Here is a 26,592-nt window from a genome sequence, read left to right on the forward strand (position 1 = left end):
CAAAGAGCCCTGTTCAGTTGCTTTGCTTACTGTAAAGGCATGTGACTTTACCTCAAGACCTCTTTGGTTTTGGTTTCAATTTAATTACTGAGTTCATCTGCTACATCCATAGATTTTCAGAGTTAGAGGAATCATTGAGGCCAGCTTACCTAATTGCTTATTTTTATGGTCAAGGAAGCCAATTCCCAGAGATTGTGACTTATCTGAATGTGGAGGATGACTTCGTTGGTATGAGGCCATTCAGTTAGCTTCTAGGAAATTATTCTTTCCTACTAAATGCATCATTAGTATTCCCTGGAGTGAAATAACTTTACATCTTCTTACCAGCAACATTATGTCTCTTTTTATCAAATAACAGGTTAACATTGGATTTGTATCCTTAATAATTGGCAGTTTGGGTAGTACTTATTTGAGGATAATCCACTCTTTCCTTAAAAGCTGATGTATTGTAATCCAGAAAAACTCTTCTTTTTTCTAATTTGCTATAGGAATTAATTAAGATATTTTTTTTAAATATGAAATTTATTGTCTAATTGGTTTCCATACAACACCCAGTGCTCATCCCAAAAGGTGTCCCCCTCAATACCCATCACCCACCCTCCCCTCCCTCCCACCCCCCATCAACCCTCAGTTTGTTTTCAGTTTTTAAGAGTCTCTTATGGTTTGGCTCTCTCCCTCTCTTTTTTTTTTTTCTTTCTTCCCCTTCCCCACAGACTTCTGTTAAGTTTCTTAGGATCCACATAAGAGTGAAAACATATGGTATCTGTCTTTCTCTGTATGACTTATTTCACTCAGCATAACACTCTCCAGTTCTATCCACTTTGCTACAAAAGGCCATATTTCATTCTTTCTCATTGCAACGTAGTATTCCATTATGTATATAAACCACAATTTCTTTATCCATTTGTCAGTTGATGGACATTTAGGCTCTTTCCATAATTTGGCTATTGTTGAGAGTGCTGCTATAAACACTGGGGTACAAGTGCCCCTATGCATCAGTACTCCTGTATCCCTTGGGTAAATTCCTAGCAGTACTACTGCTGGGTCATAGGGTAGATCTATTTTTAATTTTTTGAGGAACCTCCACACTGTTTTCCAGAGCGGCTGCACCAGTTTGCATTCCCACCAACAGTGCAAGAGGGTTCCCGTTTCTCCACATTCTGTCCAGCATCTATTGTCTCCTGATTTGTTCATTTTAGCCACTCTGACTGGCGTGAGATGATATCTGAGTGTGGTTTTGATTTGTGTTTTCCTGATGAGGAGCGATATTGAGCATCTTTTCATGTGCCTGTTGGCCATCTGGATGTCTTCTTTAGAGAAGTGTCTCTTCATGTTTTCTGCCCATTTAATTAAGAGATTTTAAGGAGTTGATTTTTTAATGAAAACCTCTTATTGGATATTTTTTTTCCTAACATAATTTTATAATTTCATAAAAATAAATTAGGATGGACTTACCTGTTTTTGGTTTCCTTTACAGGTACTGCAATCAGGTTCTTTGTAAAGAGATTGATGAATGTGTGACTCTTCTTCTTCAAGAGCTTGTCAGTTTTCAGGAACGCATCTACCAAAAAGATCCTGTAAGAGCAAAAGCAAGGAGACGGCTGGTTATGGGTCTAAGGGAGGTTACTAAGCATATGAAGTTAAATAAGATCAAGTGTGTTATAATTTCTCCAAACTGTGAAAAAATCCAGTCAAAAGGTATGAACATTTTACTTTTGAAGTGTTTTGATATTTATTTAGTATAACTGTAGGATATACACTGAATTGTAAAATGGAAGCCATATGTCTTTCTTTGCAGAGATTAGATATGAAACATAATGATGAACATGAAAGAAAGTGAAATCTTTCACTACCTCAAATTAAGTAATAAAATTGAGATCAGACTATAAACAAATCTTAATCTGTGAACAGTAGTTAAGGATTTTATTCCCCAAGTGTCCCCTCTGTTGTAATCAGAGTGAGGACTTATTTATAAGAGTACCTTTCTTTATTTCTGCAAATGTATTCTGCTTTTAAAATTCTTGGATTACCTTCCTTTGATAAAAGTTAAAGTTCTCTGCTCTTGCTTATGGTGATTTGCCTCAGAAATGAGCAGTTACATGTAAAGGCTCTTATGGGAACCCACACACAATACTTTTTTACTGTTTCATGCACCCTGATTTGTCTGTTTTCATGGAGGAGCCACTTTGGGTAATTGGAGAAGACAGATGCAGAAGTAACAGTAGTAGGAATAGTCTCCACGGGGGAAAAATGCCAATAAAAATAGTAGTATATGTCTGTCTCATTGCTACTTGAGCTGAGAGAATAAAGACATCAGTCACTATTAACAATTTTAATTTCTGTTTTAATAAATGTTTATTGTATCGAAGTTTGACTCCCTCTATACTAATCCCTATGGAGAGACAAAAATTGGCATTGAAGAATTGGAAAATTTATTGGAAAGAAAGAAAATATGTATATATATTCATATATAAATTCCAATAGGAAAATGTGTGGAACAGCAGAAGTGCCACAAGTATTCATAGAATCCTTTGCTGCTGTGTTTTATGCTTTAGCTGCTGGGTGCTAAAATACCTCCATTTAAGAAATAAGTAAATTAGAGGCACCTGGGTGGCTCAGTCAGTTAAGCCTCCAACTCTTGATCTCAGCTCAGGTCTTGATCTCAGGGTAGTGAGTTCAGGTCCTACGTTGGGCTCCATGCTGGGTGTGAAGCCTACTTAATGGGGGAAAAAATAATAAGTAAATTAAAACCTCAGCATGTGTTGACTTTCTCAGGTGGACTAGATGAGGCTCTCTATAATGTTATAGCCATGGCACGGGAACAAGAAATTCCTTTTGTGTTTGCGCTTGGAAGAAAAGCTCTAGGACGCTGTGTGAACAAGCTGGTTCCTGTTAGTGTAGTGGGAATCTTCAACTACTTTGGTGCTGAGGTAAGACTTCGAGGATGCACTCCCTCACTCCCTCCTGTTCCCCCCATACATTTTCTGTTGACACACGCCAGTGTTACGTTTAAACATTTAAAGAAGTGAGATGATTCTCCCAGGGATGAGTGGAAAATTCTTGAGTCCACATTTCCTTTTTAGTGTTGAAACCATTTATACAAATTCATCCTACAATATTTTGGCTATAAACATATTAGCTCCTATTTTTCCCACAGTGTTTTTTTTCTTCTGGGTTTAATTTTGTAATATCTGAGAATTTATTTAACTGCTGGGTAAAGATATCCAATATTATACAATATAAAATAATTTTCTTCAGTTTATATAAGGCTATATTTTGTGCTACTTGGAGTCAAGAGAGAGAAGAATGCTTTAATTGGAGAGGATTTTCTTTCAGAAGATGGAGTTCCTAACCAATTGTCAGAATAATTCTGCACTCACGATACTTTTATCTTCCTCTCCTAGTCTGCCAATAAAGCTTTGCCCATAGGAGCTGATAATAAATAGTAATAATAATAATAATAATAGGTTGATAACTAATAATTAGAATAGTTACTCATCTCCCCTAATACTTATTAACTGATAACATTTTAAGACCTTTTAATGAAGTTGATTTTGAAGTATTTTGTAACACCATTCATGGACCATTTTCCTTCTTCCCATCCATACTATTTTTATATATTTAAATATTTAATATTTAGTGTTTAGATTTAATGTTTAGATTTTATATATTTTATTATGTATTTTATACTTATATATTTAATGTTGATATTTAAATATTTAATGCCAGCAGTTAGATTTGATGTTTCTTCCAAAAGCCAAAATACTTTGTACATCTCAAGGCATTTAAGATAAGGTACCTTGCTTGAATCATTGGTATCTCCCATCTTCCAGCCGTATGGAAGTTTCCTTGAGAGCAGATGGTGTTCCAGTGATCTTTGTACTCACTGTAGTGCCAGATACTAAAGGGTGCAGTTGTTGAATTGATAAACTTTGCAAGAACTTTTAGTATATCACAATTAGTGACTAATATTGAATCAAGAAATTTCCTCGGAGGGGCGCCTGGGTGGCTCAGTCAGTTGGGCATCTGACTTCTACTCAGGTCATGATCTCACAGTCATGGGTTTGAGCCCTGCGTCAGGCTCTGTGCTGACAGCTAGGAGCCCGGATCCTGCTTTGGAGTCTGTGTCTCCCTCTCTCTCTGTCCCTTCCCCTCCTCTTTGTCCCTCCCCCTGCTTGCACTGTGTCTCTCTCTCTCAAAAATAAACATTAAAAAAGAAATTTAAAAAAAGACATTTTCTCAGACTTATGAGAATTATATAAACAATATCTGAAAGTTACAGAGTATTTTATAAAGTTCTGCAGTGTGCATACCATTTGTGCTCATTGAAAGTGTGTCTGATCCTGAAACAGTAGAGATACTATTTTTTTGTTTTAAAGTTTTTATTTATTTACTTTGAGAGAGAAAGAGTATGAGAGGGGCAGAGAGAGATGGAGTGAGAGAGAATCCAGAGAGGAGATGGAGTAAGAGAATCCCAAGCAGGCTCTGCACTGACAGTGCTGAGGCCAGTGTGGGGCTTGAATTCATGAACCATGAGATCATGACCTGAGCTGAAATCAAGAGTTGGATGCTTAACTGACTGAGCCACCCAGGCGCCCCTATTTATTGTTAATTATAGGAATAAAAAGCATGACAAAAAATGGACTAATCACAATCCCTTTTTAGAGCCTGTTTAATAAGTTAGTAGAACTTACGGAGGAAGCCAGGAAAGCATACAAAGATATGGTTGCCGCAATGGAACAAGAACAAGCTGAGGAGGCCTTAAAGAATGTGAAGAAGGTGCCACACCACATGGGGCACTCTCGGAACCCCTCTGCAGCCAGCGCCATTTCTTTCTGCAGTGTTATTTCTGAACCCATCTCTGAAGTAAATGAAAAGGAATATGGTAAGTTGTTATATATCATTTCAGATGATTGAAATTTTGAAATAAATGCTACCTTTTGTTTTTATCTTACTGATTATTCATATTTTGGTCAGAATTTTGGTTTAAGAAATTGCATTAAACATGTCCATTAAAAATTAGGAGACAGTTTGGGGCTGAGACTTTCTGTGAGATCCTATAATTCAGTCACATTTCCAGAATCTCCAGAGGGATTTGAAAGTCAAAATGTGTCATACTTTGTGACCTATAACTAAGTAAATTCTAGGAGGTTTCATGCTGATATTCTATTATTGAAGTTTTGTATTTACTAAGTAAACAAAAGACCTGAATATTATTGATTGTAAGCTTATAAAATGTAGACATATGACATTTGTTTTGAGTTAAATTTGATGCTAGTTGAAAAGAAATATAGACGAAAACCCAGCATTTGTGTGTGTTAAAGAACAAAAATTCAGCTGAGTAAGTTTAAAGATCTAATTGGCTTTCATAAGTGATTTGTGCATTGGGCAACATCCCATCTAGCAAGTAGGGGAGAGCTCTGAGGAGCTGTACAAAATGGAAGGTTTTTATAGGAAGGTGGGTGGTGCAAGGAAGTTAGTAGCAAAAGAAAAGAAAGGATCCTTCCTGCCAAGGTCTGGCAAGGTCACCTTCCTTGAGGGGGATAGGCAAGGGGTCTTATTTAGGTGGATTGTCTCATCTTCCTGTTGGGGGTGGAGAGGGCCCTTGTGACAGATTACCTCACTGGTGCTGACCAGAAAACTCTTCAGACTTCTATTTCTAGGGGAGGTCGAAACTGGGATTAGGTTAGATATTAAGCTCTGATTTGGTGATTTGGCCTCAGTGATGCCATTTTGGGCCTGTGTTTTTTTTTTGTTTGTTTTTTTTTTTTAACATACAATGTTTAAAATAACATTATTTATTGCACTATATGTTTTAGTAGTTTCCTTGCCTTGTTTCTATATAATACTTTGAACTCTTTAAGTTCCCCACTTTTTATGATCTAGTTTCTAATTCATTTCCCAATTTTTTTCTTTTTAAAAATAGTATAGCCACCTCTAACGTGGCTCCTGGTTCTTCTTTCTTTTCTCTTTCTTGTCTTTTCGTTTCTTCTTTTCTTTTCTTTTCTTTACTTTTCTTCTTTCTTTCTTTCTTTCTTTCTTTCTTTCTTTCTTTCTTTCTTTCTTTCTTTCTTTCTTTCTCTAGAAGTTTATTGAATAGCATGTTACCACCTAAAATGTAACATTAAAAAAAACGGACCCTCATTTTTTTCCCTTTTTTCTCACACTCCCTTTGCTAGTCTTCTGTCTGTAATTGTAGTTAAATGTTTGGAATGCTTTTGACAAAATTCTAGGCCAGAGGCAGTGAACAAGTTACTGTGGGACTTTAGGAAACCTCAGACCAAGGTTAAGTGTTACTGGCTTAGAGGCAGACGTGTATCTTTGTCTGAAGTTGACACCAGTTGAAAATAAAGAAGATAAAGTGCCAGCTTTGTAAATGAGTTTGCTTCTGTCTGTATAACGATCTGCAGATTTCAAAAGCAAACTGCAAGGTAAATTCATAAAACTGGATTTGAGCAATTGATAGTGATCGTCATTTGGGCACATGAAAAGAAAAGTTCTAAAAAGAACCTCTCTCCTCAAAGACTTAGGAGATGTTTTCAAAAAGCACCAAATTTAAAGTGTTCAAAGATGGAAGTCTTGGCTTTTTCACATTCTGCCTAGGGGAGTGAGAAATAATTGATTAATTTCTGGGACTCAGATTTCTCTTTAGTGAAATGAGGAGGGTTCGTCTAGGTCATCTATAAGGTTCCATTCAAAGCTAAAATTCTATGAGCTGTTAAAAAACAAAATTCAACCAATGTGTTGGGAGATTGAATTAGCTTTATTAAATGATTCATGAATTGGGCAGCCACCGTCTAGCAGGTAGAGAGGCACTCTGAAGAGTTGTACAAAATGGAAGCTTTTTATAGATGGGGGAGGCAAGAAAGTCATTAGGAGGAGAAAAAGATTTTTCTAGGTGCGACTGTTTGCTGGCGGAACACGGGAGGGGTCTTATGCAGATTACCTCATCTTTCTTTGGGGGATGGAGAGGACCCAGGTGATGGACTCATTGGTGCTGATGGAAAAATTTCCTGACTTACTGGTTAAGGCCACATTTGTACAGGAAGTTGAAACTGCAATTTGATTGGGAATTAAACTTCAGTTTGGGAACTCAGTCTAAGTGACACCATTTTGGGCCTGTAGTTGTCATTTGTTTGTTTGTTTGTTTGTTTGTTTGTTTTAGTAGAGCTAATGGTTGATCCTAAGGAGAGATTTAGACAGAATCTTGAAGATGAGCTGATTTATCAGGACACCAACAAAATGAGTGGAAGGTAACCACAGATAACATTGAGAAGAAAGTATGAAGTTATTCTTTTTATATCAGATGTATTCAGCAACAAATAGAAAGCGCACTAATGTGGCCTAAGAAGTTAGTATATTTAAGTATTTCACAGTGTCATCAAAGTCCTTAGCTCTTTCTTTTTTTCTGTTCTTCCATTCTCAGTCTGTAGCTTTTTCTCCTGTGCTTATCATCTCATGTTCATAAGTAGCTGCTGTGGCTCTCGGCATTAGTAGTGAAAAGCAGGAAGTTCAGGCAGTGAGTTCCTTTTATCAGTGAAGAAACCATTTTCAGAAGACTTCTTTTGTTTCATTTGGCTAGAACCAATCTTGTGACTACTTTTAGCTGCAAGGGAGACTAGGGCAAGGGAGTATTTGGCATAGGAGGGATAGGATAACCATGATAGTCTGAGAGCTATTTTAATTCATCCTCTGGGACTAGGCTCAAGTTCATCCCAAGTTTGGGGGTTCTGTTATCCAGGAAGAAAACGGGGAATAACTGTTGGGTAGACAGCAAGTAGCGTTTTCCATTTCTGGAAGATGCCGGATTTCTAAAATGTTCCTCCCCCGCCCCACCGAGTGTAAAGAAAACCAAAGCTTGGAAAAGGATGCTAATCATTGGTAGACTAGAAAACCTCCTGTGATAGTACAGTCTTACTGTCCTTTGTGTACCCTTGTTTTCTTTGCTTATGTTTTCCTTCCACCTGCGCTGAGTCTCAATTCTATCATATTTATTACCTGAAACAAATAGTTTTGAACATAAATCCCAACTAAGTTGTAAGTTCTTTGATATAGGAACTTGGCACATAATGGCCACTTGATACATAATAATATCTCACTGAATTCTTACTATGTGCTAGGCACTTTTCCAAGCATTTCACGCTAATATGTTCAGTTGTCTGAGCAACCCTATGAAATAAGAAATAGTGTACTGCATTGTACAGATGAGGCTAAGATGAAGAGGGGTAAATAACTTGCCAGTGCCGTGCAGTGGGTGAATCCGTCTCTAGAATCTGCATTCTTAGCCAGTGTGATTGTATTCCCTGTCTGTTGTATGAGTTCATAATAGGATAATATAATAGGTTTTCGGTAACCACTTATGAGGCGGACAGCCTCGATGTGTAGTCCTTCTATCCTGAATTTCCTGCTCATTCTCTACTATCACCCCTTCTTCTGTAGTTTCTTGAACTCATTTGCTTATTCTTTCATATATAACTATCTAAAGATGGATAGCTTCCCTGTGAGTACTGACTGAAAGGAGAAATACACACATCTCATCCTCTGATAAATCACTACTGATTTGAAAGTTTAAAAGACAAATAACAAGGGCCCAGTAAACAAAACAGGAAAGCATAGAGGGATTAATAAGCAAAGAAGAGCTCTACTGAGTAAGTTCTGCTACAATAAACAATTCAGAAGCAGGATAGGTTTGGATCAGTGCCGTTTCCAGGTTTGTTGAGATCTTTGGTTCTGCCTTTAACTTGCTTCCTGTTCCCTTCATCATAAGTGGACTTCTAGAGGTTCTGTTCTGGATTTAGACTGCCCCCCTCCCCATTCCAATCAGATTTCTCCTATCCCATAGAGAATGATGGCACTTTCTTATTCTTCTGTTTCTCCATGTTGTATTCAAGTGTTTGTGGCACTCCTCAACTGTTGATCAAGCTTCACCTATTACTTTAAGGTGGGATCATAGGCCTTCCCTCCCCAGTGGATGTGTGATCTAGGTGGCTTTTTGATTGTTGTGACAAGTCTCTTGATGGCTAAATAGCAGAATCCTTTGTCTCTGCTTCTAAGGTCATATCTCCTTTTCCTTTCCCAAGGAACCATGTGGGCTTTCAGCTCACCTGTCCAAGTAGATGAAAGCCCAAAGTTGATCCTGGAGAGAGATCAGCCTAACCTAGTATCCTGACCTTCCTTTTTCCTCTTCTTTGACTCATGGCCAAGGGAGAGGTGGAACTTTTTCCAAGACCCCAAGTGAATTCTTAAACTTTTGAAGGAGGAAAAAAAACTGTTAGAAGGAATGTAAAAGTGCATCTAAAACTTCAAAAAAATGTATGCCTTTTTAAAGTTTTTTGGGGGGGGGCATAATTAAATATATGTGTGGCATTTTTCATTTAATAGGCTTTTTTGTCTCCAACACTTATTATATGCCAACCATAGGGACACAGAGATGAGTGGGAGTGGGAAGGAGAAGGGGGGGGGGCGGCACAGCAAACACAAAACAAGTGCTTTGGAACTGTATGCAAAAAGTTCTGTAGGAATTTAGGTTAGTGGAAAGTCAGGAAAGACTTCAGAAAAGAATTGACATTTAAGGATGGTTTTCAAGGATGAGTGGGAGTCTGAAGGGTAAAGGAGGAAAACATCTGTGAAAAGAACAGCTTATGCAAAGCAAGAAATTGTAAACAGAAGTTATGACTTTGGGAGGAATGAGAATTCAGAGAGACCCCAAGCATAGAATGTGTGACCAAGGGTTATAATGAATGGGACCAGAAAGACAGGTAAGGGTCAGATCATGGAGGGCTTTGATTATGCCAAGCTAAGGTGTTGGGATTGTCTCCTAGGGTAATAGAAAGCCAGTTAGACAGTGACGTGACCAATTCACAAAACCAATTATGTTTATATGTAGATGTATAGCAAGATAAAGAAGGCTTGAGCTAAGGCAGTAGTGACCAAATTTAGTAGTTTTTGAGATAGAAGTGAGATGGTATAATTATGAGTTCAGTGGAATAAAGAGATATAGTCAGGGCAAAAGATAGGGTTTCAAGGATTACTGTGTGTTCTTTTGCTTTGAGACTATGAAAATGATAATGTTATTAACTAAGAATGAGAATATAAGAGGAGGAATAGGTTTGGTTTTTATTGTGGGTTTTTTTTTTTTTTGGTTTTTTTTTTTTTCATGAGGTGGAAGAGTGGAAAGGACCTATTGCAAATTTGAATTAACTATAGAAAAGAAAGTTTTTTTTCCCAAAGCATGTGCCCTGATTTCAGGTGCCCAAAATATGGTCTTTATCAGTATATAGTTGATAGGTGACAATCAAATTCACTATATTAATATGAATAAACTTGCTTTATCACTACAGCTTGACCATTATACTTAAACTGCAAATAGCAGCTATAATGCAAATAGAAGGGGGGCTGTTTTTTTTTAAAGGCAAAAATAAATAAGTGGGACTACATCAAAAAGCTAAAAACTTTGCACACAGCAGAGGGAATCAACAAAATGAAAAGGCAACCTACTGAGTGGGAGAGAATGCTTTCAAATCATGTATCTGATAGGGGGTTAATATCCAAAATATACACAGACCTCATACAACTCAATAATAAAAAACCAACAATCCAATTAAAAAGTGAGCAGAGGATCTGAATAGACACTTTTCCAAAGAAGACATACATATGGCCAACATAAAAAGGTGTTCAGTGTCACTAATTACCAGGGAAATGCAAATTGAAACTACAACAAGATACATATATATACACCACCTGACAACTGTTAAAATGGCTATTATCAGAAAGACAAAAAATATCAGATAAGGATGTAGAGAAAAGAGAATCCTTGTACAATGTGAGAATGTAAATTGATGCAGCCACTACAGAAAATCGTATGGAGGTACCTTAAAAAAGTAAAAATAGAAATATCATATGATTTTTAGTCCATATTCTGCATATATACCCAAGGAAATGAAATCATTATCCCAAAGAGATATCTCTACTCCCTTGTTCATTTCATCACTGTTCACAGTAGCTTAGAACCTGAGTGCCCCTCAGTGGATGAATGGATAAAGAAGATGGAGTGTGTGTCTTGTACATGTATGTGGGTGCCAGAGTCGTAGGGAGTGGGTGAAGTGCGTGAAGGGTGTCAAAGGGTACAGACTTCCTGTTATAAAATAGATAAGTCATGGGATATAACCTACAACATGGAGACATAATTGATAATACTGGATTGCGTATTTGAAAATTGTTATAAAGCAGATCTAAAAATCCTCATCCCAAGAAAAAAGCATTTTTTTGGTAACTATGTGGTAACAGATGTTGACTTGTTAAGGCAGTCATTTTCCAATATGTATAAATACCAAACCATTATGTTGTACAACTAAAATTAATATAATATGTCCATTATACCTAAATAATAAAAAATGAAAGAAAAATAAACACAGGAAAAAAAGGGGTAGAAGAGCTGTCTTTTGTCTCCTCATTCTTTGTATGTTTGTTTCCTTTAAATTGACTTCCTGTCATTAAAAATAACTTAGGTTATTACCACTATATTATGTAATATTTCTTTTTTTAGCTACCAAATTCATTTGGTAAGCCCAGCTACATAAATTCTAAAACAAATTTTCACAAATGTTAAAAATACATGGATGGCTTCTTTGCTTATCAATGGAAACATAAGTCCCATTGCAGGTTAAGACAACTCTCCCATAACTTGGTCTGGGAGCATGACACAAACATGCCAAATTAGAACTATTTCTGTTGGATATCTTGGCTCTGCTATCTTTGACTTGAGGATCATTGGGCCCAGTACACCTCTGGGCCAAAAAAGAAAAAAGAATAAAAAGGCAATTCATTGATTTTCATGAAGATACAGATTTTATATCTAAACACCAGTGAGCTACTGTTGGTATAAGATCTTGTGCATCTGAGGCATTAATACACTTACTTTTTTGCCTCCTTGTTTCTTTATCTTAAGTGTACATTTTTGAGAATTGTTTTCCTTTTATAACATTTAAACCAGTACTAGAATAAACTAAGATTTTAGTTTTTCCAACCAGTTGGTGAGCCAACAAATTTTGTTCTTCCCTCTTTTAAGAGTTGCATGATTCTGAAACCGTGTTCTGGTTTTTAAAAATCTGTTTGGTATCTGCAGAAACAAATTGGAGAAACATGGTGGAAACGTCAGATGGACTAGAAACATCAGAAAATGAGAGAGAGGTTTCCTCTAAGCATAGCACATCCGAAAAACCCAGTAAACTTCAGTTTGACACAGCCCCTGTGGGTAAGCAGCCATCATCACTGGCTGCAGGTGGTACTACCTCAGCTACAAACCCTGGGAAACCAACAGTGAGCGATAAAGAGGAAGCGAAGCCAGATGACCTGGAGTGGGCCTCCCAGCAGAGTACAGAGACCGGTTCTTTGGATGGCAGTTGCCGAGATCTTTTGAATTCCTCCATCACCAGCACCACCAGCACCCTTGTACCTGGCATGCTCGAAGAAGAGGATGATGAAGAGGAGGAGGAGGAGGAGGATTATACTCATGAACCCATATCTGTAGAAGTACAGCTCAATAGTAGAATTGAGTCTTGGGTCTCTGAGACCCAGAGAACAATGGAGACTCTTCAGCTTGGAAAAACCCTTAATGGTTCTGAGGAAGACAATGCAGAGCAAAGTGGAGAAGAGGAGGCAGAGGCGCCTGAAGTGCCGGAACCAGGGATAGATGGTGAGGCCTGGACTACTGACCACCAGGCAGGTCAGGAGCAGCAGAAGAAGCCCAGCAGCTGCAGCTCACGGAACAACGAGCCCTCTGATCTTAATTATACGCCCCCAAGTCTATAACTCAGGAAATGTCAGCTGTCTGTCTCCAACTGTGTAAGGGTTGCAGCCATTATCTTTTATGCTTCATCTCAACATTTTGCACTGTCCGGTATTTAATATATGTATTTAATTTCTGACAAATATTTTTGTAGCTGTCTTTTACTTGTTTTATTATAATCTGTAGCTTAGCTTTTAATTAGCATCTAAGTGTATTTCTAAGAGCTGTGTAGAAATTCAGAATTGTTAGAGCTTATTTTGTTATGGAAAATAATGATTAAAAATAGAAGACAACTAGGTTTTAAAAAAGAAAGTAAATTTGAAATGCCTCTTGAGAGTCATTTTGAAAGTTAAAGATCCAGATTCTAAGGCTAAGAGCAGTTACCAGTGTTTGCTTCAGGACTGCCTCCTTCACTCTAATTTGATCAGAAGCTGTTTGGGCTTCTTTAAAAAAGAATCGGAGGTAGATTTGGAAAATTGAAAAAAAAAAAAAAAAAGCGGAGGGTAACTAAGTTCACAAATGTTTTGTGTTAAAAATTGATGTAACTTTTCTTTGGTCCACAGATGCTTATTTCAGAAGCCATTGATCATTGTGATTAAAGTTGCAGTGGGCTAAAACAGACCCTCCAATACTTAGGTTAGCAAAGGAACCACCACGATACATTGGAGCTGGACTTACTTGTGGGAAGTGATAGATGTTGTCTTTAATAGTGAAAAGTCACCCACGATAGGACCTGCTAGGTTCTGTCTCCTATTTACTTCTTACTTACCTCAGGAATGCTCTTGTACATACTCGTATTTACATCAAGTTAGGCAGATTGTGGCAGATGAATAACTGTAACCGATTCTATGACTGTAGCACTTACGTGTAAACTATTACAAAACAAAGTCTTATATTGGTGTGTTCTCTTGCATGCTTCTGATTTGGGACCCTCTAGATTTGCTATCTGGATTTGATTAGGTATCCAAACTTGTCCTGAGTGAAAAATCATTTCACCTTAAAAAAAAAAAAATACATATTTTGTCCCTAGCCCTGAGCACCTGCCATGTAACACCCACCATAGTTACTGATAGGAGGTCAGGGAAAGGAACTTCACACAACTTATAACATATATCCTGATAATCAAGGCTTGGAAAAGCAAGTATTGAAGAAGAGAGAAAGTTGTTCTAATTGTGCTGAAACTATAAGATAATTTAGAGGACACAGATCTAGGCAGGTATTAATTCTTGATCACTCTTACTTATCTCTGCCCTTCTCAAGGAATGTGTATATCTGCTTGGGAGAATTTAAACATACTGAGCTAAATGTTTTATTTGCTGGTCAGTCACCTGGTAGTGACCTCTACAAGTTTATGTAATGTTGGGAGAATTATAGATTACCTATTTTTCTCTCTTCCCTCCAACCTCTTCCCCCATCCCTAGCTTCCAGCTGACCCCCCCCCCCCCCCCCACACACACACACAAGCACACAGGCGCCAGCAAGAACTCCCACAAGCAGTTACAGAACTGAGGAGGGAGGGGTATTTTCCCTGCTCTGATTTCATGGGGTAGGGCTTTGCCTCACAGAGGCAGGAGAGAAGAATTGGGCAGGTTTTCTACTGAACTCATTGAGACTACTGCACTAGTTTTGATGTTTTATAATGCTGGCATTAATACTAGAGAGATCAGATTCTTGGGTGATTATTTAGTATCTGTGCATTGTGAAAGTTTAGGAACATTGCTGTATAGAAAATGCCAGTGTGTCAACTTTATTAGTGTGCTAAAAGGGGACATTATTGTACTGCCCTGTCTAAACTGTTCTCCAGTGTAGACTTCTTAGGCACAAAGTATTTAGCACTTAAAGGAACACAGCATGTAAGGAATGAAGCCTCTGAAATAGTAATCATGGATATAGATGTGGCAGATCTTACTGTGTCTTCACATTTGGGAAGTGTTAGTTGGTTTAAAGAAATGATAGAGATTTTGAACTACTGACAATCTTAAAAGTGAATTTAAAAACTTTTCATACTTTTTATGGTGTAAATTTCCTTTGCTCGGTGTCAGTGATTCAGATGACTCTTGATCTTGAGGTATTGGCTTTTCAAAGGTTTCTTACATTTTATATCTCTTCTGAATGAGAACTGTCGTTTTACATTTTTGACATTTGTATCAAAAGAGAAGTTGAGGAAATCTCCAGAACACCAGTAACTTTTAAGTTTACTATAGACTTCAGAAGTGTTCAATTCTGTGTTCGATAAATGCTCTTGCACGTGCAGATCTTCTGCCGGCAAACCCAAGGGACCACAGCCTTTTTTATACGAGACAGGTCACCTCTAGAGGACTACCCAAAATTTATTAAAGGAGATGCTACTGTGTCGATAGTATGCTTAAATAAGTATTAATAATGTCTTTATAATTTGTTTCCTTTAGATAAATTCTGGAATTTGTGTATTCTATACAGGAGGAGGTGTGAAAATAGGAAAGTGGGGTTTTTTTGTTTTTCGTTTTTTTGTTCGGAACTGGGAGTGGGTGCCTCTTCGGAGACCTGATGATAAGAGTAGGGGTTCATTATCACAAGAAATGAAAACCATAGTGATTTTTTTTCTTAGTGTGTAGAGGTTGTTTTATGGCAATAATTAATATTAGATTTCTATTTCAGTACATAAGTATATGAATTATAATATGAATTGCACTCCCAGAACTAGATTTCTGCTTCAGTAGGATTGTTTGCTGTGAAGATTACTTCTCAAAAGACAAATGTTCACACTAGCTTAATTTTGGTTTAAATATGTTTGTAAATGATGTAATATATTTCTTTTGACTAAACATGGGAAAAATAATGTGTGTTATACATTGAAAAGTTTTTAAAGGCTTTGATTGGAGGTCATTTTTGCAGAGAGGGTATTTTATATGCTTCCAGTATTTGGAAAAGAATTAGTCAAAAGGAATTCACATAGTTTAAGTATTGAAAAATTAATATTCAAATAATGTACTTGTCTGATTTCTTAATAAGCTGGGGGAGGTGGGTGGGGTGGGTATCGAAATGTACAAATGAGTAGTGAACTCTACATTCATTTTTCAACTCTTCAACATAAAACTGTTAAATCTTAACACATTGTTACTTTAATATATGTATAAAGAAGTATTACTGTTTGTAAAGCTGCTGTTTGCTTTAAAAAAACAACAAACCTGTCATTTAAGTATTTCCTGTACGTTGTGCCAACAGGTTAGAACATTAACTTATTCCATTTAAAAACGTAATCATTTTTTGCTTTAAAATTTTTTCTGTGACATAATTTATTTAAAGACATCTTCCTCTTCCTTTGCCCCTTCCAGCCTTTATAAACATCAAAGAATCAGCCAAATGGTTTACCTAAGCTGAAATCTGAATCTTAATTAATGATAAAAATTTAAACTTTGTTGGCACAACACACCTTAAAAGTATTTGTGTTATTTTGTAATTTAATTTCTAAATATACCACATGAGTTTATAATTTAATGTCTTAATTGTAATGCTCTAATAAAAAAAAAAGCAAAATTAGTGAATTATAACATGAAAAGATTTTCATCTTGTTCTTTTGTTGTTTGAAGGATAATTGTTATATCACATTTTAGGGGTAATAACAGCTTTTTTGCACTATGTAAATACTAGTTGAGATTCTTCTGTAACTAATAAAATGATTATTGAAATGTAGTCTATCATTTCAGAATAAGTACTTAAGGAATTCATGACTTGCCCAACATATGGGATAGAGAAAAAAAGACTCCTAGCATTGCTTAGTGCCCTCATGGGTTTGCCAGAGGAGGTTGTAAAATCTGCAGGAGGAAGTTACTAGTAAAAATTTCCATTTGGGGGTTGGTGTAGGCTGTGGTACAGGCCAAGGCATCTGTGGAGACCATCCTGGCGTCAGGAGAAATCCTACAGATTTCTTCTCCTTTTTATGCAAATTACTCTGTGCCAGGCACTGTTCTAAGCCATTTCCCAGTATTAACTCATTTAATCTTCACTACAGCCTTATGAGGAAACGCTATTTTTCACTTTTTAAATGATGAAACCGTCAGGGAGATGATGAGTAACTTGTCCGAGGTCCCACAGCTGGTAAACGGCAGAACTGGGATTCAGACTCCTTCCACATTGAAGGCCATGCTTTTTTACTCACTATGCTCTGTTGTTCCTTAGCACAAAATGCTCACAGTTGCAAACGACTGTTTTTCTCACCTTTGTCAGGCGTCTTCTGGAATTTGAAATATACCAGGACTGAACTGATTTTCTTAGAGACTAGATTTATTGAGTCTCACCTGATCACTTAGAGTGGTCCCTTGTCACCATGTCACCATGAAATGTATGGAATCCGAAGAGTAGACTCACCTGTTAGAAAATAGGATCACTAATTTTCATAATGAAATGGATTTTTGCTGATCACAAAGAGAAAGGAGGGAAACCTCATCATTTGTATCGGAATATTTCCTTTTTTGGACCACCATTTGTATGATTCCCAATTGTTCTTTTCCTAACAGTGATCAGTTTTTCTTTAACTGAACAGAAGAGGGTGTGCACAGCACCTGAAAAGTCAAAGTCTACCCAGTAAAACCAATAATTGTTTAAAATGGGGAGAGATGGGAGAGAAGTATCCGGAACAGTAGTCCTTGCCATGAAAAGTGCTTAGTTCTAAGGCTAAACTCAGAACTCTAGAATCCTACATTTCATTTTAGAAAGAGAACATGATCCAGACATTTAGCTCTTGGGATCAGCTGTTAGGTCTTTTGACATTTCTAAATTATCTTGGCAATTCAATATTTTAGTTTAACGTGGGTTCTTTTGATGTCACATGTATGAACTAAGACATGTGGCTAATTGCATAATCATTATAAATGGCAGCCTCATGGAATGTAGGGCCAAAGCATGCTCTGCTTTCACAGTGCAGGGTTTGGAAAGATGGGAGATGTTTCAGTTCTGGAGCAAGTCTCAGTCCCTGTATTTCTCCTCACTCCACTCCCCATTACACTGAGTAATTAGTTGGCAACCCAGTGGCAGACAGAGAGACACTCTTGCAAAAATGGATTGGATAACTGTGGCTACAAGTCAACTAACTGTTTGGATCCAAGGTTGCAGTCTGGAAGCAGGGTTGGAGCAAGGAAGATACTGCATTGCATGAAATTTGGAGCTCCTACCTGAGCCTCGTGTTCTTTATGTTAGTACTGAGGAACCAAAGACAGGGTGGAATTGTATGTTGGTGAGCTATGGGTTGGAGCCTGGAGTGGTATAGGTTGTTTGGGCTTTTTTGGGTTTTTTTGAGGAATGAGTGCTTCCTTCTCTCGGAGGTGTCAAAGCTTGGCCATGGCCTTGAATTACCCAGAGGGAACAGGTAATAACCACAGCCTTACAGTGGGACTCTGATTTCAGGCGGTGTTAATTGCACCCTTACTTACTCTGGGAACAGAGATGAGAAGAAAAGTGGTACCTGCTTAGGCATGTACAGATTCCCTAGGTTATCTTTGCTTGTCTTTCTTCTCTGTTTACCTCGGTTGGAGCACTTGCATTGCGTTGCAAACAATCAGTTTGAGTATAGGATAATGAATTGATACTTAAGCAGTTTTGTTACCTCTGGTTAAATATAAATGAGTGAAAAGTTTGAAAATCTTTGGTTTCTCAATTACAGGAGAAATGTCAGAAGTCATCATCCCTGTCTTTGTTCTTCCTTGCTTTCTCTTTTCTAGAACCAGTGTTGTAAGGCAGATGGTGAGCTTCTGACAAATGCACCTTCATAGTGAAGCCTCAGGGGAGTCAGGGACTACCCTATCCAAAATTGTAACCTCTTCATCACTTTCTTCCTCAAACCCACTTTTTTTTTCCATTTACATTTGCTGCATTTCAACATCCTATAGATTTTATTCATCTTGTCTCTCTCCCCTACTACGCTCTGTGTGGGCAGGGTCTTTGGCTTATTGTCCTGCTTTATTCTCTGCCTAGTACAATGCCTGGCACAAAACAGGCACTCAGTAAATCTCTGTTGAATGAATAAATGAAGGCTGAAGTAAGTAAATCAGCATTGGCAATGCAGTCATATTCTGAAGCATTTACACTCCTACATACTGACTTCTGACTACTCCTATTTTTTTTTTTTTTACATTGGTTTAGAGTTTGGGGTTGAAGGAAAAAATAACCCAAATCCCAAATAGAAGAGCCTCACCCTAGAATAGTGGGCTCCCTCGAGTTACTCTGTATTTCATGTCCCTATATTGCTTATAGCTGAAAACGTAAATTTAATGACTACAGTTTGCATATAGAGGGAGGTGACAGGTATATAAGACATTTCTATGAGATTAGCCAGGAAGGGGGCAAAAATGCACCTGCAACTTCCAGTGTATCTATAATGTTTTATTTTTAAGCTCCGTGATCAGTATATGAGAATGTGGTATATCATTCTTTATACTCTTATATGCTTGAAATACAAGAATAACCAAAAGGAACAGGCCGACTAAAATGCAACCATTTTCTGTTCTGTAAATGACTTCCAAACTTGGCACCAAATCTCACTTTGGTATCTTAACAAAGAACATTAGTTGTAGAAATGCAACTAGAAGTCAGGCTTAAACCTGTATCTTGATTGATGTAGCAAAGAGTTAAGATTTGTTAAATAACTGGTAGCTGCAAATTTTATCTTCTCTCCATGAACTAGAAACTGTCTCCCTTCATCCTTCACCTGGCTTAACCCTTCCCCCAGTAATAAGAAGTATGTCTCGCACCTGTGCCTCCCCCATCTGCTCTCTAGTTGGAGCAAGGTGCTTTAATCTTCATAGGAAGATTGAAGATTGTGTTGGCAACCCACTTATCTGGTTTCCTTAGCAACCAGAACACAGTGTTTAAAGTGATAGCATCCCTTGCTCAGAATAGAAATTGAGTAAGCCTGATCATGATGCCCTGGTCTGCTTTGTGTCTTCAAAGACTCTTCTTCATCTGGCTGTTCATGGTGGCCAACCTTTAAAGGGGTAACTACCTGGGACATAATCAGTATAAAGCTCTGGACCTATATATATATAGCTGACTTCACCTTGCCAGTTACAGTGACCCTTATCTCTAACCTGGAAATATTGAGCAACCTGTCCCTTTTAATCCAAGAATTTAAGACATTTTTTCATGTCTTTATAACTTTTGCAGCAATTTAGGAATGTTGCCACCAATTTCCATGAAATCTGAACAGGAATCAAGATGATAAAGTTGCCTAGGCATTTAAGAAAAGCACAAAGAAAAAAGAAAGGAACTTTTAAAGAAAATTGCTATTAAGGAACTATGCTAGGGATCTATTGCTGTGTCTGCTTAGTATGTCCCTTCATTAGGGAATGGCTCCACACACACCCTATTCCACCCTCACCAGGGATATAATCTCTTATTGCAACAGTAGCTGACAGTTAACTAATGCTGAGACCATTGACTGGGCTGGGGATCTTAAAATAGTTAATCTACGCTAAGCAAATGGGTCTCTTCCTTGGGATTTTGGATTTGGGATTAAGAGTGGCTCAATGGTTTTGGGTTCCTTGGATTTTAAGATTGGAATCTCCAATTTGCCATTGGTGGCCATGAAAAAGCAAAGTCTGGGTCAAACAGTGTTGAATGAGTTTCCTTGCTGTTAGACATTTTAGAAACTCCAATATCGTAATGCATTTTGACTCTCCATGAGGGAAAAGATTTATTATATATCAGGCAACATTTCCCCAAAGTGTTGTACCATGGAACATGGAGTTCTCCAAAACGTGGCCCCACAGTACTTTCTCTGCAAAAATGATGAACATCCTGAGGATCTAGTTTTTTATGTAACATGCATCAAAATCTGTTGCTTAGACTGTGAAGTTTCCATGAGATTGGAAAACACAAGGGATGTCTGGACTGCTCTAACTTAGAGGTTCTCAACCCCGGGTGATTTTCTCCCCAGGGAACATTAGGCAGTGTCTGGAAACACTTTTGTTTGTCACAACTGGAGAGAGTGATCCTGGCATCTAGTAGGTCAAGACCACAGATGCTGGTGAGCATCTTATGATGCACAGGGCAGCACCCCACAGCACCCCCACAGCAAAGAATTATGTGGCCAAAAATGTCAATAATGCAGAGATTGAGAAACTGTACTAACTCGATGTCAGGATGCTGGATTAGTCCTGTATGGGTTCAGGGCCCCAAATCAGTGGGCATATACTCACTGCATTCAAATGTTCTTGACGTCTGTTTCTGGCACCTGTTTAGACATTCTCTAATGTTCCAGAGTAGACTTAGCCAGACTCATCCAGATCTTCTGGATAAAACAGGCCTTCCCCATCCCTCTCACTTCCTGGGGAAGAGGATAAGGAGAATTCACCCACAGCTTCTGATCACATGCCAGTGCCTCCTCCCACATATCCCACTTATGTTCTCCCATCACATGAGGAGGCTATGTGAGGAGCAAAAGGGCAGGGAGGTACCTCTGGCAAGGGCTGCTGAGTGGCTGTTCCAAGAAAAGCATGAGTCAAGTGCTAACAGAAGGCCTGCAGAATAGGCTGGTCTGGTCCTGACCGCATGATTGACTCAGGCAAGACTGGCAAAGATGATGTTTTATACAACACTGAGAAGTGGGATCCAGCTCCCTGCCCTGGTGAGCCATATCTCCGAGGCAGACACGTTGAAGCCTCTGCCTCTTACTCCAGCCGCTTCTCAGGGAACAGCTGCCCAGAACCATGGCCCTCGGGAGGATCACTGGACACGGGCTTGGAAATGCCCAAGTAGCCTTTATGTTCCTTGGAGGGAGAATGGAGCACAAAGTCCCTACCTACAAAGGATTCCCTCTCTTCTTAAAGACATCATCAAATCCTTGTTTGCCTGAGGAGCGAGAGGTTCCCCAGGTGTGGGACTTAATTTTAAAAACCAATGTCAGTCCCAGGTAACCTGGGGAGAGTTGGTCACCGTACTGTTCAAACACCTAGGGTGACTTACTAAGTCATGAAATGGGGACCTTTATTATATGTTAATTGAATTAATTGATCATTGCTGATTATGTGCCCATTGAGTTTGGTACCGTGGCAGAGGTAGAAGGAGTTTATGCTGTTCCAATTCACACATGGTTGTGTGCTGAGAACGTATAAACTGTTTGCTTTGGACTCAGAACGTTTTCCCAAAGGAACCATGTTAAGTGCTGATAATACTTCCGCACTAAACCCCAGAGCCCTTAAATATCACTCATGTGGGATTTGAAATGATAGAAACATCTCCACAACTCTGTTGCAAACATAGTGTTTCAGCTACATGGGTTGGACACCGTTGTTGTGACCTCCCCTTGTTTCTAGGAGAAAGTGTATATAACTCAGCATGATAGGTGTATGGTCACAATTTCCTGGCCTCTCCTACTCACACATAGAGATGAACATATACGTGTGTGTGTGAGAACACACATGCGTGTTCAAGCATGATTTGTTTCTTACCCATAGTCCTACCCCAGGGGGACAGTGGGAGACTCAAGGTCTCCTTGATGTCAATCAAGCAGCACTTTCCCCTGCTTCAGTGTTCATTGGTCAGGATAGATAGACACCTTCCTGTGTATGGCCTCTAGATGCTGATGACAGGAATGAGGAAACAGAACAGATTCCTCCGTCTGTCAAAAAGACGGACACAGGCCTGGCAGCATGGGGAAGGACAACATGAGCCAAACCCAAGGCAGAGTTTCTAGGACATAGGATTTTTGGTACAGAGAGAACCAAAGAGATGATTCAGTTCAATCCTCTCCTTTACAGAGGGGAAAACAGACCCAGGGAGGTGAAGACACTTGCCCCAGGTCACTTAGACTTTTGGATTGGAGACTTCCCGATCCCCAGGCTCTTGCCTCTCCATCTTGTGCCCCAGAAACTAGAAAATCCTCTGGAGTTCTCCCCCACCCCAATTCTAATTTTTGAAAACCAGATTCTGTAAGGAAAGCCTTGTTATCTGGCCAAGAAAGCTGGGCTCGCTGCATTGGAGTCACGGATTGCCAAACTCTGCTACCCCCTGACACCACAGATGCTGTGGCTTCCCCTGCACCTGGAATCTTCCTGTAATCCAGCAGAAGACAGCAACAGGGCAGCACCACCAACCACCAGCAACTCCTGTGGTCTTCTCCATATTTACCTCCACTGGTCGGAGAAGGGCCATCTTCTCATCTCTGTAACTGTTCTTAACCAGAGCCATGAGACCACTCCCTGTTGGGTGTGTTACAGTGAAAGAAAGGGAAATAACAAACTCTTTGCTGAGAGATTTCATTCTGGTGCATTTAGATTCGTTCTGCTAAGCATTTAAACGTCTTTTCTAACCTGGAAATGCCAATTATCTCTGACAAGGCCATGCTATTTTTTACAAGGTCCTCAGGCTTCCAGAGTGAGCGGATGTGCCCTAGTATGCAACTATGATATACAAATGTATTGCATGTGCAGGGTTGTACACACCTCCCTGTGGGGGAGGTAGGGCAGCTATGCCTAGACCCATTTGATGGATGAAGAAACTGAAAATAAATTTGTAATTTTATGCACATACTGGCCCTTTATGTATGCATGTAAATAATGTATATGTGTACCTGTATAAACACGTGTGTATGTAAAATAAATGAGAGGTAGCTTCTATTTACTTAAGGGTATGTATTTTCCACGTCTGCATGTGGAGTTGTCTTCCATAGGGATCAATAATGCTCATGTGGTTGGGGGGAGGGCAGTGTATCTTACAGTTGAGCACATGCTCCTCCACATCAGGCAGATGGAGGGCAGAACTGGCCCTGATCACATGCTCGTTACATTACCTTTCTGAGCTTCAGATTTCTCATCTGACAAATGAGCATAATAACTCCTAACACGTAAGTGAGGTGGTGCCTGTTACCTGTTTAGTACATAACACATGTGTTCAGTAAACAGTGGCTGCTTCCTTTGTGCCGGCTGTGCACCAGATGCTATGCTAGGTAAAAGACAAAAGAGGTGAGTGAGGCAAGGTGTTGGCCCTTCACATGCTTATGAGTTAAACTAGCAGGAGACCTAAGCAAACAAATTACAGTACCTCAGAATGGCTGGGAAGCAATTTATGTAAAGGCTAAGAGCATTGGGATTCAGATGTTCTGGGCTTCAAATCCCATCTTGAAAGAGTCACTTAACTTGCCCTGAGCTTCCTCATGTATACAACAGGAATATAGAATTGTGAGGATTAAGTGAACTAATGTGCAGTACTTGCAACAGCGCCTGGCACGTGACAGGCACTCAGTAAAGAGTGATTTTAGTAATTCTAATATTGAATTCTGTGTGTGAACAAATGCCACAGTAGGAATGTGGAGCAGGCGCCCAGGCGGCTCAGGGAGGGGGTGAGCGTTCCACGGACACAAGGACCACGACGGCACCCCTCCTTTGGGTTTACCGCGTGCCAGGCCCACTTGTTGGTATCTCACTCGTCATGAAATGCTCACAGTCTCCCTGTGAGGCTGGTATCACTCCCTTTTCATGGGAAGAAACCAAGCCTTAGAGAACTTCTCCCAAGGCAGAGGCTTTGGCAACTTCCTTCTCATTCTCCTCTTACCGTCTGGCTCCCCAGAGTGTCACTAGGACTGGGACACCAGGGACGCTGGGCGTCATTCACTCCCTGCTCTTCAGCCTGCTGAAGCACACACTGAGCCCTGCTATGTCTGAGCCACTGGGCTAGGCCTGAGCAACAGGAGCAATATGGCAGCCCCAGCCCCCCCAGAGCATCCATCGCTATGGGGAGACAGACCACCAAGCCTCAGTGCATACCCCCTGATTCACTGACAGTTGTTTAAAATATATATTTTTTAATATGAATTTATTTTTGAGAGAGAGAGAGAGACTGAGCATGAGCGGGGGAGAAGCAGAGAGAGAGGGAAACACAGAGTATGAAGCAGACTCCAGGTTCTGAGCTGTCAGCACAGAGCCTGACGTGGGGCTCAAACCATGAACCATGAGATTATGACCTGAGCCGAAGTCGGATGCTTAACCGACTGAGCCACCCAGGCGCCCCTCACTGCCACTGTGATAGTAAAAAGAAGGGGGCATACGGACTGGCCCCAACCTAGTTTGGGAGGATTTGGGGCTTCATTGCTGCCTGTTCTTGCCTCCCCAACATTTAAGTTTTGCAGGGAGGTTGGAGGGAAGGTATGGAGAGACCAGGAGCAGAGGAGGAAGTAATTAATTGGGCACGTGATTGAAGGAAAGAGGATGACAGTTCCTTTTCAGCCTGGCAATCACAGGGCAGTCCCCTCGTGGGGCGCTGGTGGCCCATGTACTTCTCACATCCAGGTGGCCAAGTGGGTGTTGAATTGACAAAATGCCAGATAGAGTAGAGCTTCTGCTGCTGTCATCATCCCTGTTGTTGACATTATCCTTTGCATCGTTTCTAGGGCACCTTCTAGCTTACTCAGCACTTGTCAGTCCACCATTTCATTTTATTTCATAGTAAATTACCATGTTTATATGCCATTTGGTGTGTGTGGCAGAGGGAGGCTGGGAATTGCTCTTCTCTACTGCTGCTCCTGACTCTACCTCACTTTTCTACCTTCTGAGGTGAACTGGGTAGTTATTATTAGCCTTGTTTTACAGATAAGGAAACTGTATGAGCATAAAGATATGAGCACTTCAGTCACTTGCCAAAGGTCGCACAGCTCATATGGGGCCAAGCCAGGAGTTTGGTTTGTAGGGTTCTCAAACTAGGTAAGGTGGCCATGAGGCCACATGTCGATCCCTTGTCAGAACTTGTGAAGGGTCTGCCCTGAACCAAAAAGCCTTTCGCTCTACATTCTATACCAGGTAAAAGTAGCCTCTAGGCCTGAGGGAATAGTTCTCATTAGCAGATCTGGATTTTTCTCCTTTCCTATGTTTTGGGGACACCCCACCCACCCCACCTTTGGCTCCTGTTTTGAACTGAATTGTGTTCCCTCAAAATTCCTAAGTTGAAGCCCGAACCCCCAACGTGACTGTATTTGGAGATGGAGCCTTTAAGGAGGTAAGAAAACTTTAAGGAGGACATAAGGGTGGGGCTCTATTCGAACAAGACTGGTATCCTTATAAGAGGAGGAGGAGGAAACACCAGGACGTTTTCTTTCTCTTCACATACACAAGAGAAAGGCTGTGTGAGGACAGCTAAGAAGGCAGCCATCTGCAAGCCAGGAAGATAGGTCTCACCAGAAACCAACACTGACAGCACCTTGATCTTGGACTTGCAGCCTCCAGAACCATGAGAAAATAAAAGTCTATTATTTAGCTAAATAGCCAGAGCAATCTGGAAAAAGAAAACCAAGGCTGGAGGCATCACAATCCCAGACTTCAACTTGTATTACAAAGCTGTAATCATCAGGACAGTATGGTACTGGCACAAGACACTCAGACCAATGGAACAGAATAGAAAACCCAGAAATGGATCCACACACGTATGGCCAACTAATCTTTGACAAAGCAGGAAAGACTATCCAGTGGAATAAAGACAGTCTCTTCAGCAAATGGCGCTGGGAAAACTGGACAGTGACATGCAGAAGAATGAACCTGGACCACTTTCTTACACCATACACAAAAATAAACTCAAAGTGGATGAAAGACCTCAATGTAAGACAGGAAGCCATCAAAATCCTCGAAGAGAAAGCAGGCAAAAACCTGTTTGACCTCAGCCATAACAACTTCTTACTCAATATGTCTCTGGAGGCAAGGGAAACAAAAGCAAAAATGAACTATTGGGGCCTCATCAAAATTAAAAGCTTCTGCACAGTGAAGGAAACAATCAGCAAAACTAAAAGGCCACTGACGGAATGGGAGAAGATATTTGCAAACCACATATCAGATAAAGGGCTAGTATCC

General features: G+C 39.6%; 1 protein-coding gene and 1 long non-coding RNA gene across 4 annotated transcripts in view; one reads left to right on the forward strand and one right to left on the reverse strand.

Annotated features, from left to right (window-relative positions):
* The window catches only part of SECISBP2L (SECIS binding protein 2 like), a 64,255-nt gene extending 48,720 nt beyond the window's left edge, over positions 1-15,535 (forward strand). Inside the window, exons 15-18 of the mRNA XM_007081825.3 lie at positions 1,478-1,698; positions 2,776-2,930; positions 4,666-4,885; positions 12,125-15,535. Coding sequence (XP_007081887.1) covers positions 1,478-1,698; positions 2,776-2,930; positions 4,666-4,885; positions 12,125-12,810 — 1,282 coding nt within the window. The 3' untranslated portion in view covers positions 12,811-15,535. The remainder of the gene's footprint in view (positions 1-1,477; positions 1,699-2,775; positions 2,931-4,665; positions 4,886-12,124) is intronic.
* Positions 1-19,563, reverse strand: part of LOC122239472 — a 49,694-nt gene extending 30,131 nt beyond the window's left edge. For all 3 annotated transcript variants that reach the window (XR_006218635.1, XR_006218636.1, XR_006218634.1), the window contains exons 1-3: positions 19,513-19,563; positions 17,065-17,134; positions 1,456-1,575 (exon numbers count right to left, since the gene is read on the reverse strand). This is a non-coding gene — a long non-coding RNA (uncharacterized LOC122239472). The remainder of the gene's footprint in view (positions 1-1,455; positions 1,576-17,064; positions 17,135-19,512) is intronic.
* Between the last annotated feature and the right edge of the window lie 7,029 nt (positions 19,564-26,592).

This window comes from Panthera tigris, chromosome B3 (assembly GCF_018350195.1).
Source record: "Panthera tigris isolate Pti1 chromosome B3, P.tigris_Pti1_mat1.1, whole genome shotgun sequence".
Classification (NCBI taxonomy): Eukaryota; Metazoa; Chordata; class Mammalia; order Carnivora; family Felidae; genus Panthera; species Panthera tigris.